Raw genomic sequence first — 17,101 nt, forward strand, 5'->3', positions numbered from 1 at the left:
AGCAATCTGGATGTGGTGGGGAAGTGGAAGGGATAGTAGTGTACAGGTGGGGAGGGGTGGGAGACAAGAATAGGGTGGAGATGATAAGAGAGAGGGGTGGAAACTATTGGGTGGAGGATGTGGGGTCAGTATGTAACTGTAGGTTGAGGCTTTGATAATTATGGGAGTGGAGAATGTATTGTAGGATAAACCTCACCTGCGCAGTTTAGAAAAACTGGTGGTGGAGGGGAGGATCCAGACAGCTCAGGTAGTGAAGTAGCCATTGAAGTCATTTATGTTATATTCAGCTGCATGCTGTGCCACAGGGTGGTCTACTTTGCTCTTGGCTGCAGTTTGGTGATCGCCATTCATCTTGGTGGATAGCTGGTTGGTAATACACTTGATTTCACTGGCTGCTTCACTATCAGAGCCATCAGGATCCTTCCCTCCACCACCAGCTTTTCTGAACTGTGCAGATAGGAGTTATCCTTACAACACATTCTTTGCTCCCATAATTATCCCAGCCTCAACCACCGACACACTCCACCCAATAGTTTCCACCCCTTCTGTCCTATCATCTCCTCCCCATTTTCTTCTCCCACCCTCTTTATTTGCAGCTTTCTGCCAATGCGTCTGCCCGTTTTTCCCCACTCGTCTCCTTGTTTGTTCCTTTTTCCCCCCACCTCCCTGCCCCACAACTTCCTGACACTATGCCTGCTGGCAGTCTAGTCCCTGAACAGTTCATGAGACAGTGTTCATCTCTTTCCCCACTTGTACACCGCCATCCCTTCCCCATACTGAATGAGGTGCTGCAGTGGTTAGCACACTGGACTCACATTTGGGAGGACAATGGTTCAATCCTGCTTTTGGCCATCCTGATTTAGTTTTCCATGATTTCCCGAAATCTCTTCAGGCAAATGCCGGGATGATTCCTTTGAAAAGGGCACGGCTGACTTCCTTCCCCATCCTTCACTAATCCAATGAGACCAATGAACTCACTGTTTTGTCTCCTCCCCCAAAACACCCCTCCCTCATCCCTTTCCCTTCCTCACCCCGTCCAGATTGCTGCTTGCATCCCTCGTGATTTTGCATTCTGATTCTGGCCCGAGATGCTGGAGTTGGCGGTCATGTGTGCGTGAGGTGTGCTTGCTTAGGTGTGCATGCGTGCATGCATGTGTGCTCTCCTCTGTGTGTGTGTGTGTGTGTGTGTGTGTGTGTGTGTGTGTGTGTGTGTGTGTGTGTGTGTATGACCTTACTGACAAAGGCTGTGGCCAAAAGCTATATGTAAGTGTCTTTTAGTCGTGCCTGTCTAGAATTTCACATGTCTTCTTTACATAAGTAGCACTATATCTTTTCCTACATTGTTGATATTCATACCTGGAGTTTCTGTTGTTTCGTGTTGTGGAATAATTCACTTTTATGTTCTAGATGCAGTGCAATGTGATACAAATATGTTGAAATCAAGTCTTTACTATTAAAATGAGATCAGTGAGTTGGTATGAAGGAAATATGGGGACTCAAACATAGGAAGAAAATATTCTTTTTGGCATTGACTTTTTAGTTTCAAAAATAGCTATCAGAATGATGATGACATCAGATAGTCTCTTGAAGTTTTTCTTTGATAGAGCCAATGAGAAACACAACATGGGATCAATTTCATGAGCATAAAGCATGCTTTCAATGTTTAATATAATGCTCATATTACTTGTGAAAATGATATTCTGTGATTATTAGATTTTTTAATGTTTTTAGTGTTTGAAGGACTTTCTAATTTCAAACTGACGTAAACAATACTCCAGGTATCGCTATTTTATTGACAAAGGAACTACTCCTCATGTGTATACTGTGGGTTTGATTTCACTGGGGAACTGAATGGAGAACTCAGCGAGGCTCTCCCATGGAACTGTAGGGTGTGCAAAACAAACAAGAGAATTGCTAAACAGGAGGAAAAGATTTGTGCCCTTCAGGCTGAACTAGATCATGCAAAATTTGAGCTATATAGATTGAAGGAGGGATCATGGGACCTGGGCAAAGAGGACAAACAGTGGGCAAGGGGGGAACAGCTCTTCTACTTCAGCTGCATTTGAGCTTACAGTATCGAACAAATTTGATTTGTTATTTGAAGTAAGTAAGAGGGGAAGAGCCTCATCCACCTGTAGGTCCCAGTAGGGTGCAGCAGAGTTGCAGGCTCATACCAAAAGCGATTAGGAAGAAAACAATCTTGTTGCAAGGTAGTAGTCATGGGATTGGTGTAGGACAGATGGTACTGGATAAATTAGGAACAAGGTACCAGGTCACAAGTTTTGTGAAGCCGAGTGCTAGCTCAGCCACATGATGGAGGACATAAGGAATTTGTGCAAAGGTTTTGGCAAAGAGGATCAGGTTACTGTAGTAGATGGAGCAGAGAACAGCCTGGCTGAGGACGGTAATTAGAGTATTAGGGGTGACCTGGATGAAATATGAGTATCAGCTATATACACAAATATGAGTTTTGTGGAGTTCCTGAAGTGCCATGACCAGCCCTGGGTGAACACCACTGTAAGCCACATGAAGCTGAATGAAAAGAAATCCTATATGAGCACAGTGTCTGTTGCTACAGGTGGAGATGGGAATCCACTAGACACGGCCTGCAAAGGGAAAGAGATAGGTTGGCTGAGCTTCTTGCAGATAATGTACTGGAGCGGGGGGGGGGGGGGGGGGGGGGGGCACATGAAGCAAAATCCCTATGGTACCTTTTCTAGGATAGAATCGGGATTCAGGCACCCTGTTTTGAAAGAAGTCAGAATAACAGAAGAGCTTCACAAAATGCTTAAGAATGCACAGATTAGTAAGGTTAGCTTATTTCAGAAAAATATTAAGAGGATTGAGAAATAAGGCAGAAGAGCTTCTTGACTGTTCAGAAAATTAAGAGAGCTCTAAAAAGATAGAAAACCTATGCCTGTATGAGCACCACATTATCACCGAGTTACGTAAGTTACAAGTAAAGTATTACTCTCTAGGAGCTTACTCATGGAAACTAATATGGGAGGAGGAGTTACTACATATATCAAAACAAAACACAAGTTCATAAACATTCAGACAAGTAGATTTTTTAGTGACAGCTCATATAAGTTTGTGCTTCTCAGTTAATACTGAAAAATAGTTTCCTTTTATTGTAACTGTATATAGATCCCCACTGGGAAATCTTGAACTGTTCATGAGGAATGTGGAATCCTTACTGTGCTATCTGTCAGGCAACAGCAAGCATATTCTGTGGTTACTTTAATGTAGATTTTTGAAGGATTCTGATAGGAAAAGTGATCTGGAAATCTTAATTGGAGCCTACAATTTGATCTTGGTAATTAACTTATCAACATGGTTGGATCTAATTCATAATGTTTTCTTTGGTGAAGTTCAGAACAAGAAAATATCTGTTTATCCAATAACAAATGCTCTCTTTTTATCATGATGCGCAGTTAGTTAGGGTCGATAACGTAGTGCCTTGCAATATGAATATTCCTCTGTCGAAATCAGTTAAAATAGTTAATAACTTAAGAACAAGTGTTTTCAAGAATGCTTTCTTATGGGTGACCTGGGATTAAGTTTGTAATGAATTAAATGCTAACATAAAATTTAATCTGTTCCATGATACATTGATAAAGTTATTTGAAAATAGTTTTTCACATAAGCTAATCATGAAGAACATTAAACAGACATGCAAAAAAACCGTGACTCACTAGAGGGATTAAAGTACCTTGTGAAAGGAAAATGGAAATATATCTGTTGGTAAGAAAAAGTAGAGATCCTGTAGTAATTGTACACTGCTAAAACTACATGAAATTTCTAAGAACATTTATTAAAAATCAAGAAACATGCACATAATGTCAGAAATTAGTAATTTTGACAACAGACCCAAGGCTATGTGGAGTGTAGTGAAATAAGAGACAGGACAACCACCCACGGAGCATAGCAACATGACTACTGAACAGAATGGAAGGCCTATAAATGAGGAGTCACAGGTAGCAAATATGTTTAAGAATCATTTCTTAAATGTAATAGAAAGTATAGGGACAAGAAGTTCAAGAGAAAAATCACAACAGCATACTAAAAAAGTAACACTCACAATATTGGGTTATATGAATGTGTCATGAACTGAAACTAAGAAAATTATACATTCTCTTAAAAATAAACACTCATCTGGTTTTGATGGTGTTTCCAATAGAACACTAAGGATTTGTCCCCATATAATAAGCCTGGTCTTATCTGGATTATGTAATGCATCATTAGTTCAAGGCATTTTCCCAGAGAGACTGAAATATGCTGTTGTCAAATCCCTATTCAAGAAAGGTGATAGGAGAGATGTCAATAACTACAAAGCTGTTTCACTGCTGACACCATTTGCCATAATTTTAGAGAAAGTGATGTGTTTTAGAATAGTATCTACCTTGCAACAATAGGATGCATATCCTCAGCAAATCACAATTTGGGTTTGAGAACAGTAGCACTACTGAGAAAGTGATTTACATGTTCATTAACCAAATTCTGCAAGTGTTAAATAATAAAATAGTACTGGTTGGTATTTTCTGTGCCTTTAACTGCATATACCACAATATTTTCTTTGATAAACTGAAATTTTTTGTGATTGATGGTATATCCAACCAGTGGATAATGTCTTATCAAACCTAAAGAATGCAGTAAGTTGTACTTAGTAGTTCGTCCAATGTAGTTCATGTATGTAATTCTCAACTCCGTCCAAACAGGCCATGAAGGCCCAATGGTACCAACTGGCCACAGTGTCATCCTCAGCCCACAGGCGTCATTGGATGCGGATATGGAGGACCATGTGGTCAGCACCCCGCTCTCCCAGCCATATGTCAGTTTACGAGTCTGGAGCCGCTACTTATCAATCAAGTAGCTCTTCAGTTTGCTTCACAAGGGCTGAGTGCACCCCGCTTGCCAACAGCGCTTGGCAGACGGGATGGTCACCCGTCCAAGTGCTAGCCCAGCCCGACAGTGCTTAACTTCGTTAATCTGACAGGAACCGGTGTTACCAGTGTGGCAAGGCCATTGGCCACGTGATTCTGACTAGGGAGAAATCACATGTGGGGTTCCCCAAGTTTCAGTCTCTGGTCCAATATCACTCTTCATATATGTAAATGATCTTCCATGTAATGTACAGTAACCAGAATTAGTTGTTTTTGCAGATGACACTAGTATTGAATCAGTCCAAGCATAGGTACAGAAACAAAAGAAATGGTAAACAGTTTTCTTAAAAGTATCATTGAATGGTTTTCTAAAAATACACAACATTTTCAGTTGCTATGGCAATGATAAGTGTTATACATCCTGAGGAAATAGTAAACAGGATGGAAGCTTCAAAATACTTGGGTGTCCATATTGATGAGTGTTTAAACCTGAAAAAGCACTTTTTGGATCTCCTAAAACAACTTAGTTAAGCCACATTTGCACTTGGAATTATTCATATCTTGGGGAGAGATGAATCAGTAAGTTGACATATTTTGCATATTTACACCCATCGACGCGCAAGTCGCCGAAGTGGCGTCAGATCGAAAGACTTGCACCAGGCGAACTGTCTACCCGACGGGAGGCCCTCGTCACACGACATTTCATTTTTTTTCATTCAGTAATGTCATGTGTTAAAATGTTTTGGGGAAACTTCTTTAAGAAAGAAAGTCTTCATATATGCTGTAGTAATAATATGTAGTACTCACCCTTGATCATCTTGTAGACATCTGTTTAAGGAGTTGAATATTCTGACTACTGCTTCACAGTATATTTATTCCCACACGAAGTTTGTTGTAAATAATCCACCACAATTCAAAAGGAACAATGATGTACATAATGACAATACCAGAAGGAAAAATGAAATTAATTATTCCACAGAAGGGGTACCCAGTGCTGCAATAAAATTTTTTGATCCCTTGCTCAGTAATATAAAATGTCTGACAGACAGCAAGTAAAATTTGAAAACAAACTAAAAATGTTTCTCCTTGACAACTCACTCCATACTGTAGAAGAATTTCTTATTGTAATGTATGAAAGGTAGTGGGTATAAAAGGTAGTGGGTAGGAATTTCTAATTCCCATGTATATATTTTTAAAACAAACCTTAAAAATGTTCAGCATGTATCCATTTTTACAAATTGATTTGTTATATGAATGTGAAATGACTCATTCTACATCATTGCAATTAACTATGCAAGGTGATCCATCGAACAGTGCAAGATGATCCATCAAACATGAAACTAACTCAGATAAACTTGAGTTGTTTCTGGTAATGTTTGTGTTTGAACAGAAGTAGATTTGTAATGGGTAGAGGTGGAAAAAGAGGGGGGGGGGGATACTTACTATCACTTAGGATATGTGGATGTGGCCATTCCCTTTTACTTATTGTGCCTTATACTTATGAATCAGAATTACTAAGAGCTTAAAATACTCCAGTCTTCTTCATTTGTTCAGTTTTTATTATTTGGTAATTTTATTTTTCTTGTTGGTAGCAGCTATACTGGACAAGTTATTGATGCGTTCTTAATTTTTCATGAAATTTTATTTTTAATTATTTATTAGTTCTTTTAATGTGTGTTTTTGTATTTTCAGATTATGCCGACACAAATGATCTGAAAGTATAATCTCACAATGCTTCTTCATTTGGAGGAAGGCACAAATGACAGTGAGACAGAAGGTAAGGAGCATACAATAAGCCACTTACAGCCTTACTTTTTACTGCTTTGCTTTGACTACTTCTGTTGTAAGAATATTTGTTGTCTTTGAGGACACAGGAGTTAGTAAGTTAACATGTTTTCATTCATTGATGCCTTGTGGAATAATTTTCTGAGATGACTCCTCACTTAGACAAAAATTATTCATTGAACAAAAGAAAGTAATTAGAATTATGTGAGGGGTGCACACACGTACATCTTGTAGGTTTCCCTTTAAGCAACTAGGAATATTAGACACAGCCTAACAGTGCATTTATTCAGTTATGAAGTTTGTTATCAACAATTCATCTGAGAGTAACAGAGATATTCACAGGTAAAACACTAGAGAGAAAAATGATATGCACTACTCTTTTAATGAATCTAACTTTGACTCAGAAAAGAGTGAAATATGCAACTATAAAACCATTTGTCTGTCTACCCAAGAAAGAAAATCATAAGTTTATTGTCAATATGATTTGTGAAATAAGTGGCTAACTGTTTAAAATGCTTAGTTTGCAGAGAATTAGATTCACAAAGAAATTAAGTGTAGCAAATAAATGATAACCTTATGGAATACTTACTACACTTTAATTTTGCAGGCCAGGAAAATGGTGATGGAGAAACAACTGGAACTGGAAACACTTCAGGTAAGTCTAATCTTCTTTCAAGCAGCAGAGCTTCGAAAATGTTGAAACACCATGATTATTTCCATCTTAGCTAATAATTTATTTTATGAAACAATGAATTTGTTTATTACACACATCACTACAATATGAAATACTGTTTCATAATGTGCATTATGGACTGCCAGCAAAAAAGTGATTGTAGCATAGCATACCTAACACAATTAACTGCCTTGTGGGGCTTCCCATAGCCAAGTCCAATACCTGGCAGTCCACGTGAAAACTCACTGCACACAAACATCAGGTTTGTAAGAATAGCTCTTTTTTTTAATATTATGGACTACATAGAAAGTTATAAATTTCAGTTTTTCTTTTTTGCTCTACCTTTCCAACTCGGTCATTGAATTATGTTGTCATTACTGATATACTCAATATATTTCTCAAGCTTTCTTATTAATATTATTATGTTAGCAGAATGGCTTCCTGAACTCTATGAAATCACTTTTGAAGATTTTGATGGATTTAGCTGAAAATTTGTTTTATGCAATGTTATTCCATTTTTCCAGTGTGTCCACTTTCTTCTGTGGACACAACACTGTGATAAGCAATGTAAACAAGTTATCTCAAATATACTGTGTGTTATCAGCAAGCGTCTTTATGAAGTGCATTACCATCAAAGTTATCAGTGGATCGATAGTTGTCAAACCACAGATTATTCAGAGTATTCAAAATGCAAGGATACATTTCAGATGGTTTTTGCAGGCAGATGCGATTTTGTTTTCAGTTTCTTGTTCAGTAAGTGGTGGTACTACAATTACATACAGTTTAGTAGTTTTGTTTACATTTAAATATGTTATATCTCTGTATACTTTCAGAATATTGTTTCTTTGCTGACACTTTCATAGCATTTTGAGTAATTAAGTGCAGTGGTGTGTACTTCAGAATTCATTGATTTCATAAAATTTGATGGAAAACTTACTTTGAAACAGTAAGTAATGAATTATATTCTAGTTTTACAGTTAAGAGCTTAGAAAAGAACAGCATAATACTGGCAGCAGTTATTATAGTTTTATTAAAAACACATTATAACTGATTTTTATGTGGGAGTTGCGCCAATAATTTCCTAAGCATTAGGGTTACTGTCCTAGATCTCAACAAGTGGAGTAGTGCCAGGGAAAACGTGCATGTACTTTTGTGACATCAGAAGTAAACAGGAAGTCTTGCCTCTGCTAGTTCGTTTTACATAGTACAACAATATTTTTTATTGCTCGGGGTTGAGTACGATTGGTAAAATAGTTAAAATGTGTTATCATAAAAACAAAGTCCTCCTATACAGCAAATGAATCTGAAGATTGATGTTTCTGACAGTTGAAATTGGTTATTTATAAAAAGAATTGAGGTTGTGTTGGAAATTGTTTTCAGTGCGAAATGTATATTTTGAAAAAGATTTAAGTCATTCCCTGCTTATTACTCCAAAAGCCTCATTTTGGTTTATTGTAATGATATTGAATCATTACCTATGAGTTTTCAGTTATGTGTTTATACCATTAGATACTGATTGTTGTTTATTTTTCTGTAATTGATGCTGATGCAACTGTGAATCATTTATTAATTTTATACTGAAATGAGACCATTTATTTCTTTCCTGCATAGTGGCCTCAGTTAAAAGTTCTGAGAGATTAGTTTCACATAATTCCTTTTATGTTCTTTTTTTTATTTTTCAAGTGATTCATTTTAGTATTTTAATGTTGTAGAGGAGGCAGATAACACATCTCAACCTGGAACAGGAAATACTTCTGCACCAGTGGCAGCAACAGCAGCAACAACTGTGTTGACTGCAGGATCTACTAGCCAGGCAGGATCTGGTTCAGTAGGCAGTGCTGTCTCTGTTTCCAATGATGGAGATGTTGCTACAGTACCAGTAACAGTTGGACAGGATTCTAACAGGAGTTCTGAAGCACTTACTGCAGATGTCAGTGAAAGCCACTCAATTGGGGAGAGTGGTGGAACAGTCCACCAGTGTACTGCTGGCAGTGATATATTGTGGGCCCCTGTTGGTGACTCACCAGGGGCTCATCCGAACGTGTCAATTCATGCTCCCTCAGCAGCAACGTCAGGTAAGAAAAATAAATGAAGTAATTACAACTTTAGTACTTTGAAAAACCAAATTTTAATTTTATTTGAATCAGTAACTATGTTGGCAGATTAGTTTTCCATGACTGTGTTAAAACAAAACCTATATCTATGTACTCTTTGATGCCTGATGTTGAGCACTAATGACTCAAATCACATCACTAATAAATTGTCATAAAATTAATAGTATATATTACATACAGGAATTACTATTATTGAGTTATTAAAGTACCAAAAATAAAAAAGAAATATTTATACTTAGAACTGTTAGATATACAACAATCTTGATTGTAGTTTCATTTTGGAGATACATTTTGTTGTAGTTTCTCAAGATGCTATGTACCCTTTCACACCAATTTTGTTCTGGTGGTTCTGTAGTTACTTAAAATATTTTTTTTTTATCCCACCATGTCAATATCACATAAGGTTTTTCGTATGAAATGTAACATAACAAAACCATTGTTTGTCATACATTTGCTTAAAAAATAAATAAATAAATGAAAATGAAAAGAAGTTTAAACATTTGCATTTCCAAACTCTGGGAGTATTTTATGTTATTGTAAAGTAGCTACAGTATTATTCATTAAAAACTGCATAAAGAATGTGGAAGTCTTATCTATGTTGCCTTCTTCATCCCCTGCTCAATGCATACAAACCATACATATGTATGCCAATAGTGCTGGCTACGCAGAACTCTTTGGTCTCTCTCTTGATCTAGTATGCCTAATTTAATATATTCTGTTTACTATTTAGCTTACATATTTTAACATTTTCTTTTCTTTAAAATGCAGAAAACAAATTTTATTTTTCCTTTGAATTTCAATATGTATGAGTGGTAGAAAATTAAACTTTGTATGACAGTGAAAAGTTTATTCTAGAAACCACACAAACTTTTAAGACATTTTTCCCTCTAAAAGTATGATGGGTTTGTTGTTTCAGGAGATAGCAACAAATCAATAACATCATTAACAGTAACAACAATCACAACTACTTCATTATCATCAAATGCAACAGTAGCTGCAGCAGCATCAGTAACATCAGGTTGTTCAGTTTTGCCGTGGGGAGCACACAAAGAGCGCTCTCCATATCCTCCTTGTGTCAACATTGACATGGATATCCGACCAGGAGAGTTTGTGATGCGAACTATCTTTGCTGAGTTTACTGTGCAGGCAGAGAGAAAGATGGAAGCAGTCATGGCGGAGCCACCGGTATGAATTATTATTGCTTGTTCATCTTATGGCTTTGCTAAATTTTTAATTTATTCTGTTACACACAACACCATTCATCAAATTCCTGAGGAAAATTGAATTTATAAGCTGTAAGATGAAAGAAAGTATAGTGGGTAAAATAGAAGACCGAAAAAAGGTAAATGTAAGTGGTTTGAGAGGTAAAGCTATTTGTGAGACATTTTATTTGCTTCCTGAAATTGTAGAAGCTTGGAGTCTTGTCATACTTTAAACTTCTAAATCTTATTTTTTATATTTAATTTTGGTATTCTCTCTGCCTCACACATTTCCTTATGTATTTTTGATAAAAATTTAAATTTCTATTGTAATATCTTTTTTCAGTAGATGGTCTCATTTCTTACATTGCCTTCTTGTCACTAAATTTTTATATTCTGTTCAACAATGTACTTAGTATTGTACTCTTAGGAGCATTAAGTTTCCTTAAATCATTGTATATAAATGTTGCAGTCATATTCTGTATCAGTTATTACATTATTACTCTAAAGCTAGTGATAAGGTATTTGGGTTCTTACATTTTTATCCATTCATTGTTGTTGCTAGTGTTTACTATTTTGCCATTTGTTCTATCAGATAGAAAGCTTACTGTCTTACCAATTGTGCTCTTCATTATTTTTCATCTTTTACAAGTGTGTTTGTCGATTCTTAAAGATTTTAAGGTGGTTCTAAATTAAGTGCACAGAACATCATGGGATTAGATTTTCACATTTGTATGTGTTTATTAACATTACCTGTCACAATGATGAATAGCTGTAGATAAGTGTAAATATTCAACAATTCAGCAAACTTACACACAAGTGGCAAAAATCAATAATGACACACACTATGTGATCAAAAGTATCTGGACATCCCCAAAAACACATTTTTCATATTAGGCGCTTTGTGCTGCTACCTACTGCCAGGTACTCCATATCAGCAACCTCGGTAGTCATTAGACATCGTGAGAGAACAGAATGGGGTGCTCCACGGAACTCACAGACTTTGAATGTGATCAGATGATTGGGTGTCACTTGTGTCATACATCTGTATGCAAGATTTCCACACTCCTAAACATCCCTGTGTCCACTGTTTCTGATGTGATAGTGAAGTGGAAACATGAAGGAACACATACAGCACAAAAGTGTGCAGGCCAACCTCATCTGTTGACTGACAGAGACCATGGACAGTTGAAAAGGGTCGCAATGTGTAATATGCAGACATCTATCCAAAACATCACACAGGAATTCCAAACTGCATCAGGATCCACTGCAAGTACTGTGACAGTTAGGAAGGAGGTGAGAAAAATCGGATTTCATGGTTGAGTGGCTGCTCATAAGCCACACATCACACTGGTAAATGTGAAACGACACCTCACTTGCCGTAAGGAGCTTAAAAATGGGACAACTAAACAGTGGAAAAACGTTGTGTGGAGTGTCAAATCATGGTACACAAGTTGGCCATCTGATGGCCAAGTATGTCAAATGCCCAGTGAACGTCATCTACAGCATGTGTAGCGCCAATAGTAAAATTCAGAAATGGTGGTGCTATGTGTGGTCATGTTTTCATGGAGGGGGCTCGCACCCCTGTTGTTTTGCATGGCACTATCACAGCACAGGCCTACATTGATGTTTTAAGCACCTTCTTACTTCCCACTGTTGAAGAGCAATTCAAAGATGGTGATTGCACCTTTCAACACAATTGAGCACCTGTTCATAATGCACGGCCTGTGGCAAAGTGGTTACCTGATAATAACATCCTTGTAATGGACTGGCCTGCACAGAGTCCTGACCTTAATCCTATAGAACACCTTTGGGATGTTTTGGAACACCAATTTTATACCAGGCCTCACCGACCGACATCGATACCTATCCTGAGTGCAGCACTCCATGAAGAATGGGCTGCCATTCCCCAAGAAACGTTCCAGCACCTAATTGAACATATGCTTGTGAGAGTGGAAGCTGTCATCAAGGCTAAGGGTGGGCAAACATCATATTAAATTCCAGCATTACTGATGGAGGGCATGATGAACTTGTATGTCATTTTCAGCCTGGATACTTTTGATCACATAGTATAGCACTAGATCACTTGAAAATTAGCTGATAAACATTACTTCAGAGAATGTGGTTAGGGCCTGGAGTACTGGGTCTTTTGCAGCTGAGGGTTAGTTGGACTGATACAAATTTATTAATTCAATTTTTTTTAAAAAAATTCCTGGCTCAAATTTCATTAACAAGTCATTGGATCTGATGCCAGTTTGGAACATGTGACATTCTTGGAGTGAGCCAGGTGGCAGATATGAGAACCTGAGCCATGCACAGAGGCATTCTATCAATCATTCTTTCCATGCTCCATATATGAATGGAACAGGAAGAAACCCTAAGAACTGTTACAATGGGATGTCCCCTCTGCCATGCACCTCATGGTGGTTTGCAGAGTGTAGATGTAGGTGTAGAGGTAGACCAGGTGTAGATGAGAGTGCACACCTCTCAACTGCTGAAATTATGAGGCCAATAGAAAGTGCAAGCTCTCTTGCCCTGAAACAGAGATCTGTGTAACTAACATTATCTCACTTGAATTAAGACCACTGGTTGACAATATTTAAAACCACACTAAAATACATTCAGTGGAGCAGTACTCTAAAACTTAAGCAGAAATGTGATGAATGGTCATTAAATAGAGACTTCAAAATTTCTGGCATCAGTAAATCAAAAATGTGAAGGTAACATGCACTACTATTTAGAAACAGTGTTCACAGCAAATTAGTTATGTGTGTAACATATTACCATATACCTATTTAGTATACACTCAGTAGCAGCTGCTTTCTAAGCTACAACCAAGCTATGTAAGCTAGAACACTCACTTCCTATTTGTCACCTTCAGTGATCTTCACATCACTTAAAACTGTGCCAGTAGGCACACATCATAAGATATCTCTCAACTGTCATGTGATAATGCTCTTATGCTAATCAGTGCTAGGCAGTGCTGAATCTAGGTTTCCAGTGTAGGGTGGGTACTTAACTTCTTTATAACTAAATAGGCATTAGCCTGATCAGCAATAACCGTAAAACCCAGCATACTTCGGTAGCCTTAGTAGCTATCACTGGAAGGATCATAACAGTTTTCGCTGTAGGATTTTCCTGATGAGAGCTCAAGAGAGCCACTGAGGAAAGCAGATACCCTTGATAATGAACGCAGGTCCATTGTCCCTTACGCACAATACAAGTGAACATCTTAATAAATATGAATGTAATAGAAAGAAACATTCCACATGGGAAAAATATATTAAAAAAAGATGTTGTGACTTACCAAATGCGAAAGCGCTGGTAGATAGAAACAATAAAACACACACACACCGTGTGTGTGTGTGTTTTTTTATTGTTTCTATCTACCAGCGCTTTCCCGTTTGGTAAGGTGAAGATGTGAATAAATATGCAGATGTGTGTTCCATACACAAGCTGTACCAAAAACATGATGAGAATACTCAACACAAATGAAGCAGCCATAACAGTATGCATGCATGTTCCTCCAATATACAGACAACCACCAAGATTAAAGTAAATTAATAAAATGCTGCCAGCCAAACTCACAGTGGTGCAGCCAGTCTTGATTCAACTACTGTTCAAGGTTCCACACTCTACACAAGCAAGACTTACTGATCATTTCCTCCCAGATGATGTGCAAAACTCATTTCCCCATCAATAAAATGTACTGCTCATATCATGCAACTACTGGCATAGGGAATCAGTTCAAGATTTCGTCTGGATTCCACAAAGATCTCAAAAAAATGGCTAATACAAGACAAGACCAAACAGACAATCTATTAGTAACCAATCCTCCACTTGATTTCCATGGAGAAAATGAATGAAACATAACCATCCTGGATCAACAACCACACGTTTTGCGGAACTCACAAGTGAGCCAAAACCAACTTCACAAGACAAGATACATGTTTATTTGGAACACATACGCTCACCAAACTCACCACGGAACCACTCAGAGGTCAACTTACTGGTGCCTGCACTGGCAAATGAGCGCTACACTGCTGCTTGCAGAACATGAATGATGCTAGCGGGTGCTTTCACAGTCCACAAGTGAGTTGCCATGCCACTAGACACCTGGAAGAAATACCTCAAAAAGACTTGCACTTCTAATAGTATACTACACAGTATCTATCTCCATGCCAATTTCATTGTGCATCAGTAAGGCCACTAGGCGAGTGGTGCAATTGCTGATATATGAAACCAGTATAAGAATTCAACCAATTCCACACTTGAGGATCTCAGTTGACAGTTGCTGGTACAAAGTATTAGACAGTTATTAGTTCCTGATCTTGCATATGTTTCACACAGTGAACATAAACATCTCCATTAGCAACCACATGTCACAGTGGAAACATCTCAAAGTGAACCAGGCCCAATTTCCCTTGATGTGGTACCAAAACCTACCAGGAACACAAACGTTCACTGATGCAAAACAGTCTGACAGCTACTAGTAACTAATCCTTGACGTCGTTTGCCTACGAAAACAAATGTAAGTGTCTGTAATCATCAGCCTCGTGTCATTGCAGAAACACTCATAAATGAGCCTAAACCATTTCCTGAATATGCAATACCAAACTGATTAAAAACACATGCACATTAAACCCACTGCAAAACCATGCAGACATTGGCTTGCCAGATCACAACATGAAATTCTAACTACTGCTGATGGGAGCTAACAACTCTAGCTGAAGCTCTCTGTCCATTTGCAAAGGACTAACCACACTATCAGACAAATGAGCAAAATAGTCTAAGCATTTTCACTTCTTAGGAGAATTGAGCAGTATGTAACTCGACTCTGCTGCAAATGATGGTGCGATGGGAACCTGTCACTACATCTACGTATGTGACTTCAAGCCTCAGCGATTCAAGGAGGAAAACTTATCGCTATAACCACTAGAGAAGGCCCATACTGCTGCCTTCTTCCACTGTACTTCACTAGAGGGAAGACCCCGTCTCTGGCTGCTGCAAGCCTCAGATCATGAAAACAACCTCCTGAGAGTGTCACTTTGATGGAGAATGCTGCACACAGTAGGTGGCAGATTTTTAAAATCCTCAGAGAGCAGGACACTTAGTATAACATAGAACTTTACATAGTGCATGGTAACTATGGGTGGCTTTTAACACTCTTAGCACCAAGCCCGTTGGTTCAACGGGCCAACGTATTTTGTTGATTAAAAAGCACTGTGTGGTGTTTTTGCACCTCTGACTATTGATTACAATGTTTATACTATCAGTTATTAGTTTCATAGGTAAATGGTGTGAATGTGCATCTTGTTTACAAAGTATGTCATTCCTTATGGGTCATTGTTTTCACCTGTGGAAAGAGCACATTATTAGTATTCTGTGTAAGAGAAATGGCACGCAATGGTATATCCAATGGAGGAACTGCCGATTTGCTGTATTTTGGAGACCTTCTCGATGCTCTAGACAGTGAATAAGATGATTTGGGTGACATAGGTGTCTTTCAAGGGGACTACAGTACAATCTGTTTAGGCATAGAGCTGTCAATGGTGACAGAAGCTGCTTATTCATTTGCTCCCATTGGGAGTATCGAAGTCATTTTTGGTCACACAGTTAATTTCAGACCAAGAAAATGACAACAGCTGATTTCATTATGAATCTTGCTATGCTGGTGGCTCAAGATCATATACCAACAGCTCCAAATAACCAGAATGGACCTGTAGGCAGATTAACACAGAGACATTATCTGCAACATTTACCACCTATAAGCAAAAAATATGCCTCTCGTGTACATTATGTTTGTTCTTCAAACTCAAAGAAAGAAAGCGGGACAGCATCTCTCAAGGAGACACGTTATCAGTGTGAACATTTTTGTGTGGCATTGCGTATGGAACCCTGTTTTAAAATATTCCATACGAAAAAGCAATATGAATCCATGCAGAAAGTGCTACTGTAATACAATACCCAGCACTGATTATTAGGTATTTATGAACTCATTTACTGATATGAATATACATATGACTTTTTAGGAAAACAATGTCATGTATAATAACATAATTTATCCTCATTATACCACACAGGATTTTGTTGGTAGTTGCGTATTAAAAGAGACAAAATGGGCTCGAAATAGTGTTAATTTCATACTCAAATGTTCAGAATTCTCCAAGATATAAATTTTCAAATGTAGCTAAAATTACCTCAATCTGCAGATGTAGACAAGTATTGGGCTAGTACTGAGAGTGTTAAACAGTGGATTATGCCTAATACTGACTATTATAAAAACATGATGATTATTGAGTGAATGCTAATCACCAACTGATGCATAGTAAGTGTATTCTTCAGATGCTCACCATCTACTTACTGGGGTGGAACTTTATGTGAATGACTTGATAATACTGACACAGAACGTTACATGTTGACTTCTGGGCAGTCTGACTTTAAACA

At 37.8% G+C, this 17,101-nt stretch overlaps 1 protein-coding gene across 2 annotated transcripts in view; it reads left to right on the plus strand.

The window, feature by feature from the left end:
* LOC126173067 (protein furry) overlaps positions 1-17,101 on the plus strand; it is a 1,238,628-nt gene that overhangs the window by 9,911 nt on the left and 1,211,616 nt on the right. The window contains exons 2-5 of one of the 2 annotated variants that reach the window (XM_049920928.1): positions 6,576-6,660; positions 7,276-7,323; positions 9,054-9,416; positions 10,372-10,640. In XM_049920928.1, the coding sequence (XP_049776885.1) occupies positions 6,615-6,660; positions 7,276-7,323; positions 9,054-9,416; positions 10,372-10,640 (726 nt within the window). In that variant the 5' untranslated portion in view covers positions 6,576-6,614. Of the gene's footprint in view, positions 1-6,575; positions 6,661-7,275; positions 7,324-8,033; positions 8,095-9,053; positions 9,417-10,371; positions 10,641-17,101 lie in introns of those variants that run through there. The other variant, XM_049920929.1, reaches the window with a different exon arrangement.

Source organism: Schistocerca cancellata, chromosome 1 (genome assembly GCF_023864275.1).
Source record: "Schistocerca cancellata isolate TAMUIC-IGC-003103 chromosome 1, iqSchCanc2.1, whole genome shotgun sequence".
NCBI classification, from domain to species: domain Eukaryota; kingdom Metazoa; phylum Arthropoda; class Insecta; order Orthoptera; family Acrididae; genus Schistocerca; species Schistocerca cancellata.